This window comes from Podarcis pityusensis, assembly GCF_964106645.2.
Source record: "Podarcis pityusensis genome assembly, chromosome: 9".
Classification (NCBI taxonomy): domain Eukaryota; kingdom Metazoa; phylum Chordata; class Lepidosauria; order Squamata; family Lacertidae; genus Podarcis; species Podarcis pityusensis.
In genome coordinates, this window is record NC_138034.1 from 27332387 (window position 1) to 27348452 (window position 16066).

At 41.7% G+C, this 16066-nt stretch overlaps 1 protein-coding gene across 2 annotated transcripts in view; it reads right to left on the reverse strand.

Annotated features, from left to right (window-relative positions):
• TENM3 (teneurin transmembrane protein 3) overlaps window positions 1–16066 on the reverse strand; it is a 974114-nt gene that overhangs the window by 129102 nt on the left and 828946 nt on the right. For both annotated transcript variants that reach the window (XM_081021657.1, XM_081021658.1), the window contains one exon: window positions 3902–4139. In XM_081021657.1, the coding sequence (XP_080877783.1) occupies window positions 3902–4139 (238 nt within the window). The remainder of the gene's footprint in view (window positions 1–3901; window positions 4140–16066) is intronic.

A 16066-nucleotide genomic window follows, 5' to 3' on the forward strand; every position in this document is an offset into this window, starting at 1 on the left:
CCTGCAGGAGTTCCCCGCAGGGCTCCCCACGCTGCGGATAGCAGCCTGCCGCCCGGCGCGAGGGGCGCCCTGAAGCAGAGCGCCCCACGAGCCGGGCAGACATCGGCCAGCCCCACAAGCTCGGGGGACAGCAGGGAGACGCAGCGCCGCCATCCCGCTGTTCCTCGACCTGGTTCGGTTTCCCCGACCTGGTTTTTTTTGGGGGGGGGGAATAAAGGAAAATTTTTTTTCCTTTATTTCCCCCCCAAAAAACTAGGTGCGTCCTATGGGACGGAGCGTCCTATGGGACGGAGCGTCCTATGGGATGAAAAATACGGTACACTATAACCTGTCTCTCCCATCCTACGACATGCTACCACTCTAAATACAATACAGTGGTACCTCGGTTTAAGAACAGCCCTGTTAACGAACTATTCGGTATATGAAATCCGCAAAACCGAAAGTTGTGTTCCGGTTAGCAAACTTTACCTCGGTCTACGAATGGAAGCCGAATGGTGGAAGGGCACCGGCGGCGGGAGGCCTCATTAGGAGAAGAGCGCTTCGGCTTAAGAACAGCTTTGGTTTAAGAACAGAACGGATTAAATTCGTAAACTGAGGTACCACTGTATGAACAATTCACAGTAGCGTTTAAGTGAATAAATTCACTTAATCAAAGACAAAAGTATTTCTCCTGATATAGACTAGTAGGTGTGGACTTGGTATTATACCAGATTTATATAATGTCTGATTTTATCAGTGCTTTCACACATCTCTTCAGATCAGGCGCAGGAAACTGGATCTGGACAGTTTTATTATTTATACCCCACTCATCTGGCTGGGTTGCCCCAGCCACTCGTAAAAACATAATAAAACATCAAACATTTAAAACTTCCCAATACAGGACGGCCTTCAGATGTCTTCTAAAAGTTGGATAGTTATTTACCTCCTTGACATCTGATGGGAGGGCATTCCACAGGGAGGGTGCCACTGCTGAGAAGGCCCTCTGCCTGGTTCCCTGCAGTGAGGGAACCTCCAGAAGGCCCTCGGAGCTGGACCTCAGTGTCGGGGCTGAATGATGGTGAGATGCTCCTTTAGCTTTACAGGGCCATGGCCATTTAGGGCTTTAAAAGCAGCCGCAACACTTTGATTTGGGCTCAGAAACATACTGGGAGCCAATGTAGGTCTTTCAGGACCGGTGTTATATGGTCCTGGTGGCCGTTCCCAGTCACCAGTCTAGCTGCTGCATTCTGGAGTAGTTGTAGTTTCTGAGTCACCTTCAAAGGTAGCCCCACGTAGAGCTACCCCACGGAGAGCTAGTCCAAGTGGGACCAGAGCATGTATCACTCTGGTAAGACAATGTATGGGCAGGTAGGGTCTCACCTGGTGAACCTGGTAGACAGCTGCCCTGGACACAGAATTGACTTGTGCTTCCATGGATAGCTGTGAGTCCAAAATGACTCCCAGGCTGCACACCTAGTCCTTTAGGGAGAACAAAGATTCTACTTGCCTCTTTGTGATCATGACAAAGGTGAAGGAAGGCGGAGCACATAAGCCTGAGATACCCTACAGCTCATTTTCATCACAATAAGCTATGGTTTATTGTGAAGTACAAACTAGCTCTTTAAATGTTCCTTATAAGTTATGAATGCCTCATATGCCAAGATCCTTGTTTGCAGGATGAGCACTTAAGAGAGGGCCTTTTATCTAGTGGCACTCAAGGTTTTGGAGTTGGCTACTCCAAAAATAACTATCCTATCTGTTTTTAGACACCAGGTCCTGCTGTTTAATGAAGCTTGTTACCTTGGTAATGGCTAAACATTTGGTAGTTTTATTCTTGCGCTGTTGTTTCATCTTAAATGAAACAATAAAAAAACTAGAGAAACATTAACTAATGAGGTATCAAAGCTTAATAAATAAATTCACCTCAGGACAGGTTTTTAATATATCTCTTATCAAGTAACTACAAATAAGCTATGTTGTTAACAGCAAGGAGATACTGTTTTTCATCAGAATGTTATGTGTAGTCCAGAACGTCACATAAAAGGTTCAAATGACTAAAATGACTCCAGTTTCACCACCCTTGTCTTTCTGTAGCCTGATTCTCTGCAGTAAATCTGTGTCTGGAATGTATCAACTTCAGACTGCAAACAGTCCTCCAAACAAAAACAAGCAAACAAATAAATCCTTTCATATAGAATACTAAATGTCCGGGAGAAGGGTTTAGCTGCATTAGTTTCTATATTTGTATGTGTTCAGGCATGTGAGACTGCACCTACAACCTGAAGTGGTACAGCCCCAAAGTTTACCACTTCAGTGAGAACTAGGCCTACTGGCTGATCTTACATAAAGAGAGTGGGAATGTCTATCTAGAGGAGTAATGAGCAGTGACAATAATAATCATAATACTAAAACTTGGAAGATAGTTTTGTGGCTTCGGTAAGCAATCAGAAAGTTGAAAAAAGAGGGATGGCAGGAATAAATTATTATTCTCTAAAAGAGTGGAGCTACTAACATGAGTTTGATCAAACTGCGGGAGGCAGAGGAAGACAGGAGTGCCTGGCATGCTCTGGTCCATGGGGTCACGAAAAGTTGGACACGACTAAACAACAACAAAAGAGTGGAATGACTTTTATCATCACCGCTTGTTCAGACTGCTTTTTAAGGGAAAGCGACAGTTTCTCTTCCCTGCTGAATTTAGACAGTTATTAAGTAAGGATGGGAATCCCCGCTGCACATCCCTTTACCATTTGTCCTTTTAATTAGTAACAACACAGCTTCATATCCTATACATATTGACAAATATTAGTTGCAGCAAGATACTGCTGTCAATGGGGGTGGGAGAGAAAAACAGCTTTATAAAACATCTATCTGGAAAGACAGTTCCAAAACAAACATGATACGTTGTGCAGAATAATCTCCATCGTTCTATACCCTTTCACATCTTTAATTTACCCTCAGACACAAAGTATTTCACATGCCTAAGTAAAGTGAGAGTGACATCCCGGGCCTTACGGCAGGGGAAGTTTCTCCACTTTTCCCCATCCAGTAGGGATGATGACAGCAAGTGCACATTTTCAGAGCTCCATGTGGCAGAGAGTACAAGGATGGAGGTAGTTGTCCCTCATCTTCAAAACTGCATGGGGAGGATGTTAGAGCACCCACTACTATTTCTCTCGATTTTTCAACACAGAGTCCTAGTTGCCTGAAACCATGTACAGCTGAATAGGCATCGCCAAGAAAGCTCTTACTTATCAGTGCTTTGGGACATCCTCACACAAGCAAAACTGATGAGTTACAAAAACATTCCCAACAGGGGTCAAAACACAAATGGCATTCCACTAATGTTACAACTGCTGCTCATCTAAATGAGCTTAAAAGACAGACTTCACACTCTGGATCTATTAATGTGGTAATCATAGGTCTAAGCCTAAATGGAGACATTTGTAACTTTAACTGGTCATTATGGAAGAATGAAAGGTCACATAAGTACAGGGTGCATTTAAATACAACCCTAAGGCTAAGATCAAGTAATCACAATGTACAAAAGAGTGAAACTTGCTTCAGAAGTGGACAAGCTTCTCTGGTTGCACTGTGATCACGTGTCTGTTAACTCCTATAAACAATTCTTTGTGATAACTAATACAGCAGCACTAATAATGAACATTAAGGAGAAATTGCTTGCTTCTAGATAATAACATGTCTGAAGTGCAGCTTCTATACATGTTCTAAGTCAAAACACTGCAAAGGAATAATTAAGTTACAACGTGAGATTTGGGACAAGGTGGCAGTACCAATCTTGGCTGTACTGGGTTAAAATTCCACAGATTACACCTCTTGCTGGCAGAATTAAGGGATGCATCAATCTTAGGCTTCTTAAATATTCTGAGCAAAACTGAAGTCTTACAAGTTCCTAAAGGATTACCTGCTTTCCAGTGGCACATTACTGCCAAGGACCCAGCTGTCCTGCAGCTGGACCGACTCGGGTGTGGTTTGCAGCTCGGCGGGCAAAGCAGCCGGCGGGGCCGGACTCTGGTTCCTCCTATTTGTCAGTGAGTTTCTGTTAAGGGAGGTGATAGATGGGTGATGCTGTGCTGAATGCTGCTTGTGAGAAGGTGGCAAAGGTTGCAGGGTCGACTGGCCTTGGTTATTTGGAGGTTGCTCTGAGAAGAAAGAAAATTAAAGTTTGTTATATACATCATCCTCACCTTTACTAGATCTAAAGCAGAAACTGAAATGAAAGACCTTAATCCAATATATTTGCATGTTACTCTATTGATTGTCTTCAATGACATTTTTCAAGTGTCAGTTTACCCTTGATAGACTAAGATCTAATTAATATACAACAGATGGTGTGGCTGCTTTTGGTTTTAATTTGTTTCAGGTTGTATTTTCTTTCTTTTCTTTTTTTAAACTGGTTTATTAACACCTACAGAAAATAACAGTTGACAGTGCCCTAACATGCCTTTAGAATTCAGGTTTTTTAAAACAAACAAACCCTGAAATTAAATGGGTAATTTAAATAGAATACAAAAGTTTTTGAAATGCATGTAATCCCTATAATTATTTAATGGATTTTTTAAAGCTTTATTTAACTGCAATAAATTATTGCAAGCTAGTTACTAAACAGCAGTAGACTAGTCTAGTTTAGAGCATTTCAAATAAGGCAGATCTGCACTATGATCTGCTAATAGATGCTAAGTATTCTTTAGCAGAAGGTCACTCTGTGAAGCAGATGTTGCTTCATGGATATTTAACAGCCTGAATCACATCTGATTACAACGTCAGAAGACTCATATACTTAATGACCGTTACATCCATTAGAACACACACAGAACAGATTTTCCAATTTCACACTATGTGGTATAACTATGTTTTAGAGCAAGTCACAGGTGATCAGAGAAACTTGCCATCACAACAGTATATATATGTCATGGTTCCTAAGAAAGTGTATACCTATTGTTTTTAAAGCAATAATGCCAATATTGCTTCTTTCAGCATGCTTTATATTATCCGTGGTTAATAAGGGGTGCTTTTCCACCTTCTGTACATCATAGAACAAATGGTAGATACTACAGATCCAGTTCCTAGCACATGTTTCCGAAGCTATACAAAGAATGTACATGGGTCAGTTTCATCCTTTTGATTTAAGTGGTAGTAGCTCGACTTGCATCTAATTACTTCATGTTATTGGACTTGTGAATTGGGCTGACAGAGACATGCAGTTTTGGCAATAGCATGGTTAAAAACTTAACACAATCCACAAAGTTTTCTCAGACTTTAGTATAGAAAAAGCTTGACAAAATCATATGAAGAAAATTTTATTATTCAGGCAGCATACAATTAATCAGATTTGTCTTTACCAACACCAGTGGGTGTCAATGCATATGATTAGAATCACTATAGAAAGCTTTAAGGCGCATTCACAGCTAGCTACAGGATAATTTAACATGCTAAAGCCCACAAAGGCTTTTTTTCAAGTCTGCTTAAAACTTTATCTGACTTAGATTAGAAGTTAATTATCAGCTGCTAGAGAAGTAACTTAGGTCATTATGTAAAAATACATATGAAAATGATTACTCGAGCTACAGGAAGTCCTATCTTAAGACTAGGATAGTAAGCTTGTCTCCCGTTTGTACAAGTCATTTTTTCCCTGATGAAGTGGACACGAGTCCACAAACGTTGATGCCTTAATAAATTTTGTTAGTCTTCAAAGTACAAGTGACTTTAGGCTTTCTCTCTTGATTCCCCCCACCCCGGTGCAATTCTCATCTAATATCTAACATGGCTACCACGCAAACGTCTGTTACTGGCACATCCTTTTAAATTTCTTCTCTTCACTTCTACATCTCATTTACAAACTATAATCTCCGTAACAAACCACCTCTTTTTAAAAAAAGAATAAAGGTCCCAAACCAGAAAACGGGAAAGAAAGTAACCCAGTTATCTGTGATTTGTGACAATATCGTAAGACTTAGTAAATTCACCATTTCATTTAGAATAAAGTTAAAACTCCCTCTGCTGCAATTCTATACAACTTACCTGGAAATAAGTATAATGGAACTCAGCAAGCCTTACTTCTGAATAAATATGCATACTTGCATTATAAATGTATCTATGTTGGAACTAAGTTTACTAGATTGTCACCCTACCTACGCATTTTAATACATTCAGATAATCAATTAATCTGGTCACTATACTTCCTATCTAGTTCTCCACCAGCCTACTTGATTCACAGCTCATTTTGCTGTTGTTGCTTTTATGTAAGGCCTACCCACTTACTATTTTTTTAAAGAAACCAATTGAGAATAAGTACCATACACCTCTTTCCCTTAAAAGCTCAAATCTTTGCCAACTGTGAAACATAACTAAGGGTGAGTAATGTTTACTTTCACACAGTTTTGGTTGAACTTAATTTATTGTATACCGTATTTTTCGTTCTATAGGACGCACATTTCCCCCTCCAAAAATTAAGGGGAAATGTGTGTGCGTCCTATAGAGCGAATGCAAGCTGCGCCGCTAAGCCCAAAGCCAGAACAGGAAGACGGAGCACTGCGGAGCGCTCCGTCTCGCTGCTCTAGCTTGGGGACGGCTGCGCGCACAGCCTCTCCAGGGCAGCGGGGTGCCTTCACCCCGCTGTCCTGCAGAAGCTAGCAAGGCTGTTCCCAAGCCAGAACAGCGAGACGGAGGGCTCCGTCTCGCTGCTCTAGCTTGGGGACGGCTGCGCGCACAGCCTCTCCAGGGCAGCGGGGTGCCTTCACCCCGCTGTCCTGCAGAAGCTAGCAAGGCTGTTCCCAAGCCAGAAGAGCGAGACGGAGGGCTCCGTCTCGCTGCTCTAGCTTGGGGACGGCTGCGCGCACAGCCTCTCCAGGGCAGCGGGGTGCCTTCACCCCGCTGTCCTGCAGAAGCTAGCAAGGCTGTTCCCAAGCCAGAACAGCGAGACAGAGGGCTCCGTCTCGCTGCTCTAGCTTGGGGACGGCTGCGCGCAAACCTCTGCAGGGCTGCGGGGTGCTGCGCTCCAAAGGCTTCAGGGATCTTTGAGGCTGGTGGTGGGGGAAAGCAGCGCTTCCCCCCACCGCCAGCCCCACAAGCTCTGGTGAATGTACCTTGAACGCACCTTGTTTTAGAGGGGGAGAACAAGAAAAAAAAATTTTCCCTGTTCTCCCCCTCCTATGGTCCGGTGCGTCCTATGGTCCGGTGCGTCCAATGGAGCGAAAAATACGGTACATAAGTACAGAAATATCTGTTGGGAAGCACCCAGGATTTAGCAAAGTGTCAATTGAGGGAAGTTTATAGGGAGTCAGATCCTTATTCTAGAGGGGATAAAATTGCCAATATCCTCTCTTAAATACCCATTCATTGAATATACTCATTGTCCACTTAAGGGGGAGGAAGAGACTTGGTAATTTTACACTCATGGGAGATGGACAGAGGAACTAAAAGACTAACAGGAAGAATAAGTGTCATTCTGGTACCCAATAAACTGGTACCTGTGAACTGCCCTGACACCTGTGGGTATAGGGTGGTATACTACTACTACTACTACTACTACTACTATTAGAACCTAGTTTGGATGCAACCCTAAATCATCATTTAGCATTAGTGGGCTGAGTCTGTTTGAGTCTCAGGCTTCAGTGACCTCCCCTCTCTTTCTTTACCATGCACCATAGGAAATAATTGGAAGCATCTGCTTCAGTCTTTCATCTAGCTGTAATTTGTCATAACAGTCAATGCAGAAAAATTGTGGTCAATTTAAACTATAGTTTACGGAAACAAACGAAGGTTGAACTTTGATTTCCGATTCTGGCCTATTTCAGTAACAGCATCCAAACAGGTCAGGAGGTTGTAAATTAGATATATGCTTGAGAGCAGGCCCTTGAGAGCAGGCCTGAGTATAGTTGGGGAAAGGGGTTCCCTTCTTTAAAGATAATTTTAGTTTAATGTTATGAAATCCATAATTTTCACAAATTTAGGTTACTCATTCAGCCAGGCTTCTTCTTATTTCCTAAAAGAACGGTGATGGTAACCCTAGACAACTGGCAACGTCAACATAAGCAGTTTCATGATTTGAGTCTAAGGTGGCCAATTATGGCGCCTTTCATAACCATGTGGCAGACAAATACTCAAGAGGTGCAGTTTCTCCTGTCACACTACTGCAATGATGAAGGAAGCCACACCTGTCAAGCATATCCATTCCATACAGCTATTAAAGGCACCGGAACACATTTCAAAGTCAGGTGTTGGCAATCCTAATTGATACATAGGAAGGAGGATTCTTTTCAGACTTAGTGAAATGTCAGTCAGCTGGTGAGTAATTCTAATGGGGCTGCAGCCAAAAGCATCCCAGCTTTCTGGCTGACAGCTCCATTTTGATGCTAAGCCTGAGCGAAAAGAAAGAAGACATCAAGCCTGAAGGCTATAAAGGCAGCAGCTACAATAACTATTTTGGAAAGAGGCAGCAATTCAAGAAAATAAAATAATGTAGAAGCATGCAGCTACATTAGTTTATCTAATATACGGAAGGAAAGATTATTTATGCAGTCAAATGATAAAATACAGCACATTGTTTTACCATGTATTGCTTGGCTAGTCCTGACTGATCTCATTACATAATAATTGAGATATAAGCAAAGAAAACATTAAAAGTGTGCTTTCCTGTGTAAATTGTCTTCATTAAATAAACATACAAAATGATGCATGCAATGAAGACTTGAAGTGAACTGATTGGGAATGGTCTGTCTAAAATATTCTGATTTGTTTTAAACACCCATCTACACAGTTGTTTAGCTAAGAGAAAAAACTACTGGAAGTATTTTCCATTTGGGCAGTAAAATGATAATGGTTAGTTTCTCTTTTTAGCTTTCCATCAAAACCCCTTTTCAAAAACCTACATGTAATTGTTATTATTGAATTTAAGCAGGATACAGCATAAAACAAACATGTGAAAGATTGAGCGGCAGGATGACAGAAAAATTAAAATGCACAGAATTTATAACAATTTAATATTTTGTAATTTCTAATCTTAGTTATTAAAGAATGGAAAAGTTGATCACTCATCTCCACTTTTAGGCTGAGGCAGCTGGTGTTTGTTTGCAGACAGCTTTCTGGGTCATGTGGCCAGCATGACTAAACAGCTTCTGGTGCAGGGAACAGCATGATGCATGCCAGAGCGCACAGAAACACCATTTACCTTCCTGCTGCAGCGGTACCTATTTATCTACTTGCACTGGTATGCCTTTACTATCCCATAATGTACTAGTTACATAACAGTTGGATAGCTAAGACTTGTCAGTTAGCCACTCATATAAAATAGTGATTTTTCATTTGATAAGAACAGTACACCGGGGGCAGGATTTAGTATAAAAGAAAACCGAGCTACTTTAACAAACTAAATACAAAAATGTGTGTGAAATATCAGCGCTTCCCAAAGAATAATTAAAATGATTAGGATTTCCCTATGATCAAGAATGCTCTAGAACACACATTGTCTGAATTGTCTTGTATAGCTTTAGTTTATTAATTTAACTAGACATGGATCTCACCTTAGGGTTGTGTGGGGTGTTAGAGGAGGGGTAGTACCTCTGGTGGGGTACATGCCATGCTCCTTCTGGGGTAGTTTGTCCATCTTGGGTCCCCACCCTGCACTCAGCTCTTACCTGTGCCTCCTAGAAGCTGTCAGCATGTGACACTGGTCACATCCCGGGAAATGGCTTTGACTGCCCGGCTAAACCAGGTGAGGGTACCCAATGGGTCTCCAACTCTTAATGAGTTAGAGACTTCCCCTGCATGCAAAGAAAGGCTCTAGCAGATTGAGTAGACGAGACCAATAGTGGGTCTAATGGTCAAGGAGGTGGTTTCTGCACATGCTGTAGAGGAAAATGAGGGGCAGATGGAGTTCGTCAACCTGGGAAGGTAGCCCATCTGGGGTAAAAAACCTCTGATCCCAAACCTCCACTGTCTTGTGACTATACACATTCATGAGAAAGGCTTTGAGAGGAAACCCTGAGGAAAAATTGATACCCACTGCCTTGAGGGAGATCTTTGGGAGAACAAAGGGCTTAGCAGTAAACCCTACACAAATCTGGACTGGAGTCCCTAAGACGGTTGGATGGCATCTTGTACGCCTCCTTCCAGAATATTGCTCTGCTTTCCTTTAGACCACACCAGCAAGACCGAGGGGGGGTGTCTTGTCATCTGGACAGCCCAGGATTTCTGTACACACTGCCCAGGTTTGCGCCCCAGGGAGGTTGCTTTGGTCCTGCTAATGAAGCAGCTTGACTTCACCCTCAGAAGTGCACTCCACTGTCGTGGAAGACAGACGGATGCCAACAACAATCCCACCTTAACCCAGTTTCATGGTGAGTCACAAAGCATCTAAAAGCAGTGTTAATGTATTACAATTTTCAAGACCTTAACAAATGTCCAGTTGCAGTACAATGTGAACTGGTACAAAATCCAAAAGGGGAGTCTTGTTAACATTGCACTACACATGGATCTTATCTTTCATCCTCCACTGTGGCTGCAAGGGAAAGATCAGAAGACTTCACTTCCATTTTCAGCTAGTCTCAGTTTGTTTTGTCTGAAATGGAAACTGCATTGACTATGGTTTATCTGAGCAAGCCAGGATCATAAACTAGCCTGGCTCATACACAATGGATTAAAGTTTGCTTATTCATACAAACTAGATGTAAAACTAACTACAGTTTTCTCCAGCTCAGACTAAATGACAAAATGTGTTTAGTTGAAAATAGAGGCAGATGCTCTTCCTAATGACTATTCTGGAAAGAATAGTGCACAAGTCTTAGACTCATTCAGATAGCATGAAACCATGATGTAGACATAACATCTGATTGTGACCAGTATATAAACAGTATATAATGTAACAGATGAAGAATTGCAGTCACTTAGTGGTAAACCCTGCAACATCTCTGGTGGCAAAGTACAGTCTACCCTAGTTTCATCATTACTGGCAAATGCAACCACTGGGTTAGTGTAAAAAATTATGAGTGCAATCCACCCATTACAGAACTACCAATAAACCTACCACCCACCCTTTCCTTTTTCTAACTGCAAGACTACTCTCCATTTCCCTTTCGATTACTTTGAACAGGGACTTGTACTACTGGCAAGTAATGCAGTGATACAAGGTTTCATATTATTTAACATCTGGAAAGACCTCTAGAAAATGACTGTGACATGAACTGGACCGAGGTACACAAAATGGACTTAAAAGGCATTGGAAACCTATACAACTCGCAAGCTAAGGACTAATGGAGTAAAAAACCAAACCAATAAAAGTGATTGTTAAGCCCATGAAGGCAGTGACTGCAATATATTTGAATGTAGCTCAGCGACTGCCACAATCAATCAGTCTGCCCAGCTTATCACTTCACCAAGTGCCAGAATGCATATACATGTATGTGGATAAAAACTACTGCAGGGCAGTAGAGAAGAACACATCACAAATAAATATTCTTCATTTGTGACTGAAAGTAGGATTACAAAAACACACTGCCCACCACATGAACTCTCTTTTAGTCAATACATTTCCACTAAATGTACATTCCCACTAATATATGCCCTCTCTGCATACCATGGTCTCCCCCCCCAAAAAAAAAACACACATGATGGCTGTAACCATCCAGTCAATTTTTCTGTTCAAGTAGTAAAAGGGTGAAATTTCTCACCAAATATAGCTGCTGTGGGGGATTTTAACAAGTGCAAGTACTTAGAAGTTCATTTGGGGAAGTTTGTAGCACTTGGGACTTTTTAATTTTGGGGGGAAAAGGCAAAAAAAAAAAAAAGGTGGTATGATAGAAGTTTTCATAAAATTATGCATTGAGAAAGTGAATTTCATAAAATTATGCACTAAGTGGATAGAGAAAAGTTGTTCTCCCTCTCTCATAACATTAGAAGTTGTGCACATTCAATGAAGCTGGATGTTGACAGATCCAGGACATATTAAAAAAACAAAAAGAACTTTCCCACACAACACATAGTTAAACTATGGATCTCACATCCATAGGAGGCAATGATAGCCACCAACTTGGGCGACTTTAAAAGAGGATTAGAAAAAATCATGGAGGATAAGGCTCTCAGTGGCTTCTAGCCATGATGGCTAGGCTTGGCCTGCACTGTTGGAGGCACCATGCTTCTGAATATCAGTTGCCAGAAACTGCAGGAGGAGAGTGTGCTCTTGTGCTCCAGTCCTGCTTCCGGGTTTCCCAGAAAAATCTGGACACAGTGAGAACAGGATGTTAGATTAAATGGGCCATTGGCCTGTTCCAGCGGGCTCTTTTTATGTTCTAATGGTGGGGTTTAGTATTTCTGGATTAAAAAAGACTGTGCAAGTTAGGATATTGAGAATGGGGTTAACCCATATATTTTCTTTCCTTTGATACACAGTTCTCCCTTTTTTCTTCCCTCTTCCCAACCTTTGCTGTGAGTCATGACATGCAGAACTAATCTCATAGCATGATGTTGCTTTAGATGCTCCAATCTGTATTCAAAGCAGACAATGCCCTGGTTTTTGTTAGCATAGTTTGTTTGAGCTGTAAAAATATCTATTGGAAGGGGCTTTCATAAAGCTGAAAAGTATGATGTCTGAGATCTGCCCTCCCCACAATAGTTAGAAGTGATATAATAAAGTTTTGAACATATTATAATGGGACATTTGATGCTTGTCTTTATGAAAATTCTAAACTTACTGCGCAGTAATTAAGGTCGGCCAAAAGTTTTTAATGTAGAGCTATTAATCTGTAAAACATGGCTTGTCATGGATTTTAACCCACTTCAGATTGGAGTACACTGGCACTATATGTGAATAATTTAAATGGTTCCATCAATATGTACTGGTACAGGGATGTTGTTGTTTAGTCGTTTAGTCGTGTCCGACTCTTTGTGACCCCATGGACCAGAGCACGCCAGGCACAGGGATAGTGCTGGTTTAAGTGATTTTTGTGTCAACATAAAGGAATTGCTGATAAAGTTATGATTTTGCTTATGCACTTTTTTTTGTCCTCTATTTTCACAGCCAGCTGGGAGAGATGCACTTGCCTCCTTCTGCCCCAAGATATTACTTTTGGGAATTTTCTTGCAGAACATGGCAGCATTGCCACACTTTCTCAGTTACATGAATTCCTAATGCAGCAGTGAGAAACAAGTTTTAGCAGGTGACTTTTTACTTTGGTACAACCATAAGAGAAGGTTGTTTTGAATGTGGATCCCAACATTGTGAAAAATAAGCAAGCACATATAAAAGGAGGATAACAAAACCAGATGGCTGAAATCTGCTCAACAATGAAGCTTAGGCACACACCCAGAGCAAGCTGCTACAGGAGTGTTTCCATAGTAGCAAAACTGCAGGTACTACGTCTCACTTGGCAAAAACTGTAACAAGGTATTAACATGGAGCGCACAGGATGAAAAGAACATATATTTATCAATTATTCGCAGATCAATGGACAGTCAGAACTTTTCAAGCACTACAAAAATGCATGTAAGTAAAGCAATGAGACCCACAATGTGCAGGGAGAGGACAAACTTTTGTACTGGCTGTGACAAAAGGAAGGAAGAGCATTTACTGGTTAGGAATTGTTTTCTCTTCTCCTGACTGTCATTCTTTTAATGTTTAATAGGTTATTGTATTTTAGTGTTTTGTTGGAAGCCATCCAGAGTGGCTGGGGAAACCCAGCCAGATGGGCGGGGTATAAATATATTATTATTATTATTATTATTATTATTATTATTATTATTATTATTACTATGTGGGGGCTGCACATGTTCACTCTAAAATATTGTTCACTAGCTGGAAAAGAATAACGCAACACGTTACAGCATTTTCACATCCAAAAAGCAACAACGTATGGAATGTGCAGAGTTATCTAGCCATATACAGTGGTACCTCGGGATGCGAACGGGATCGTTCCGGAGCCCCGCTCGCATCCCAAACAGAACGGAAGACGCAACGGCGCGTTTGCGCGTGTTGCTGCTTCCGTGCATGCGTGACCAGCAGAACCTGGAAGTAACGCGCTCCGTTACTGCAGAGCGAAACTTGAACGCGCTCAACGCACATTCAACTCGAGGTATGACTGTATAGGGTGACTGACTCAGAGCTCCTTTGGGCAGAGGTTACTGCTACTAGAAATAAGACCTTGAAGGATAAGATCTTGAGAGGAACTTGCTTCAGCGGCTAGAATAACAGTTTCTGAAGAACGGACAGCACTTTATGAAGATCCCAAGAAGGAAAGCGGTGTGCCACCAGGGACACTGCAGTACCGCTCCTTGTAGGAAGCACTAGAAAGTGAGAGAGAGGCGGTGAGAGAGAGAGGCAGTGGATGAGTGGGATAAGATTGAGAAGATCCAGAACCATTGCTTTATGTACTGGGGAAGATCTAGCAGCACACTACTGCAGGAAAGTCTTCCGGGATAAGATTGAGAAGATTCAGAACCATTGCTTTATGTACTGGGGAAGATCTAGCAGCACACTACTGCAGGAAAGTCTTCCGGGTGGCTTGGTATATTCTTAATCTGCATGGACAGTGAGAGCATAAAATGGTGAATATTACTGTGCTGGAGAAACCCTGAATTTAAAAGATTTTTGTTCAAAGTCCATGGAGTTAAGTTGTACCACTAAGGCTCCAGGTGAAGAACTGGCCCTTGTGTTAGGATGTCATGGCAGACTGGTAGATACTATGCTAGAAATGTCACTAAGGATAGAATTTTGGACACCCATGGTCTACAACATGGTCAGAATGGGGTATAGTATAGAATGCAGTATAGACATTGGCGGGAAGGAGTAATGTTGGCTGGGTGACATGAGAGCATCTCATGCTTCTGCTTGGAGGGTCCTGGTATTGGGAGAAGTATCTGGGGAATTGGTGACTGCCTCAGCTGGTGAAATGGCCAATCTCACACAGTCCCAGTGTTGCTTGTAGCTGTTGGAATGTTTGATCACGGAGAGTCCATTCGCCTGGGTCCAACCTGGTCATCTTAGGCAATCTGCTTGGGTGTTGGACTCCCCAGATATGTGTTCTGATGTCAGACTGAGGAAGTGGAATTCCACCCACCACGTGAGGTGGAACATTTCAGCCTGAAGGACCCAGAATTTAGTCAGAAAACCCAGATGCTGTGTGTAGCGCTGTTGATTCGCAATCTGTTTAGAAGGCCACTGGCAGCTCCATTACAAATATACATAGTTTTAAAAAATTTAGCAGAAATCTCTGGCAGGACTGTCTTGAGCTGGTTATTTCCATATCCACAGGCTACACAGTAATTCTGAGGAACCTAGGATCTGCAGTGGTTCCTCAGTCAAGTAATTGCTTGCCATAGGAAGCCAATTGATTGCTCTACTTCATTTGTTTGGCTGTTACTTGCCTGCTTTTCAGCTTGTCCTGCCGAGTCTTAAATCAGTGGTGCAGCTAGGGCTGGACCTCAGACCTAAAGTCCAGTGATGCCAATGAGGTTCTCACATAACCACAAAGAGAGAAGCAGATGATGGGGGCAGCAGTACATAGGCTCTACATCAGCATCTGGGTTCAATGTAGCTGATGTTGGTTACTGCATAATCTTTTCCTTCTTCTTATTTAAGAAACTATTCTATAGCACATATATGGTTATTATTCTTAATATATGTATTCATTTTTCCACTACAACATGGTGGCATACCCAAGTAAATACGTTTAACATCAGGTAGCAGAAGCAAACAAATGCTTGTAGTCATTATAGTTCTGCGACTTAATGACTTTAAAATATGAAACTGCACATGTGCAGAGTATATCTTTTTTTAAAAAAACCAAAGTATGGGTATAATGACAAAATTCAATTAAGAACTAATGTATAAAATAATCAAATCATGGCTGGCATGGAATAGTGTTGTGTTGGGGGGGGGGTTATTGGTTTGTTTTTATTTTTATTACGTATTTTGTGGTTTTTTATCTTGTATTTTTATGTTGTGACCCGCCCTGAGATCTACAGATAAAGGGCAGTATACTAAACAAACAAACAGACACTGACAGTCAGAAAGAATACATGGCTATCCAAAAGTGAGACATAACACTTGATTATCCCCCTTTTCCTCTTGCCACATGGA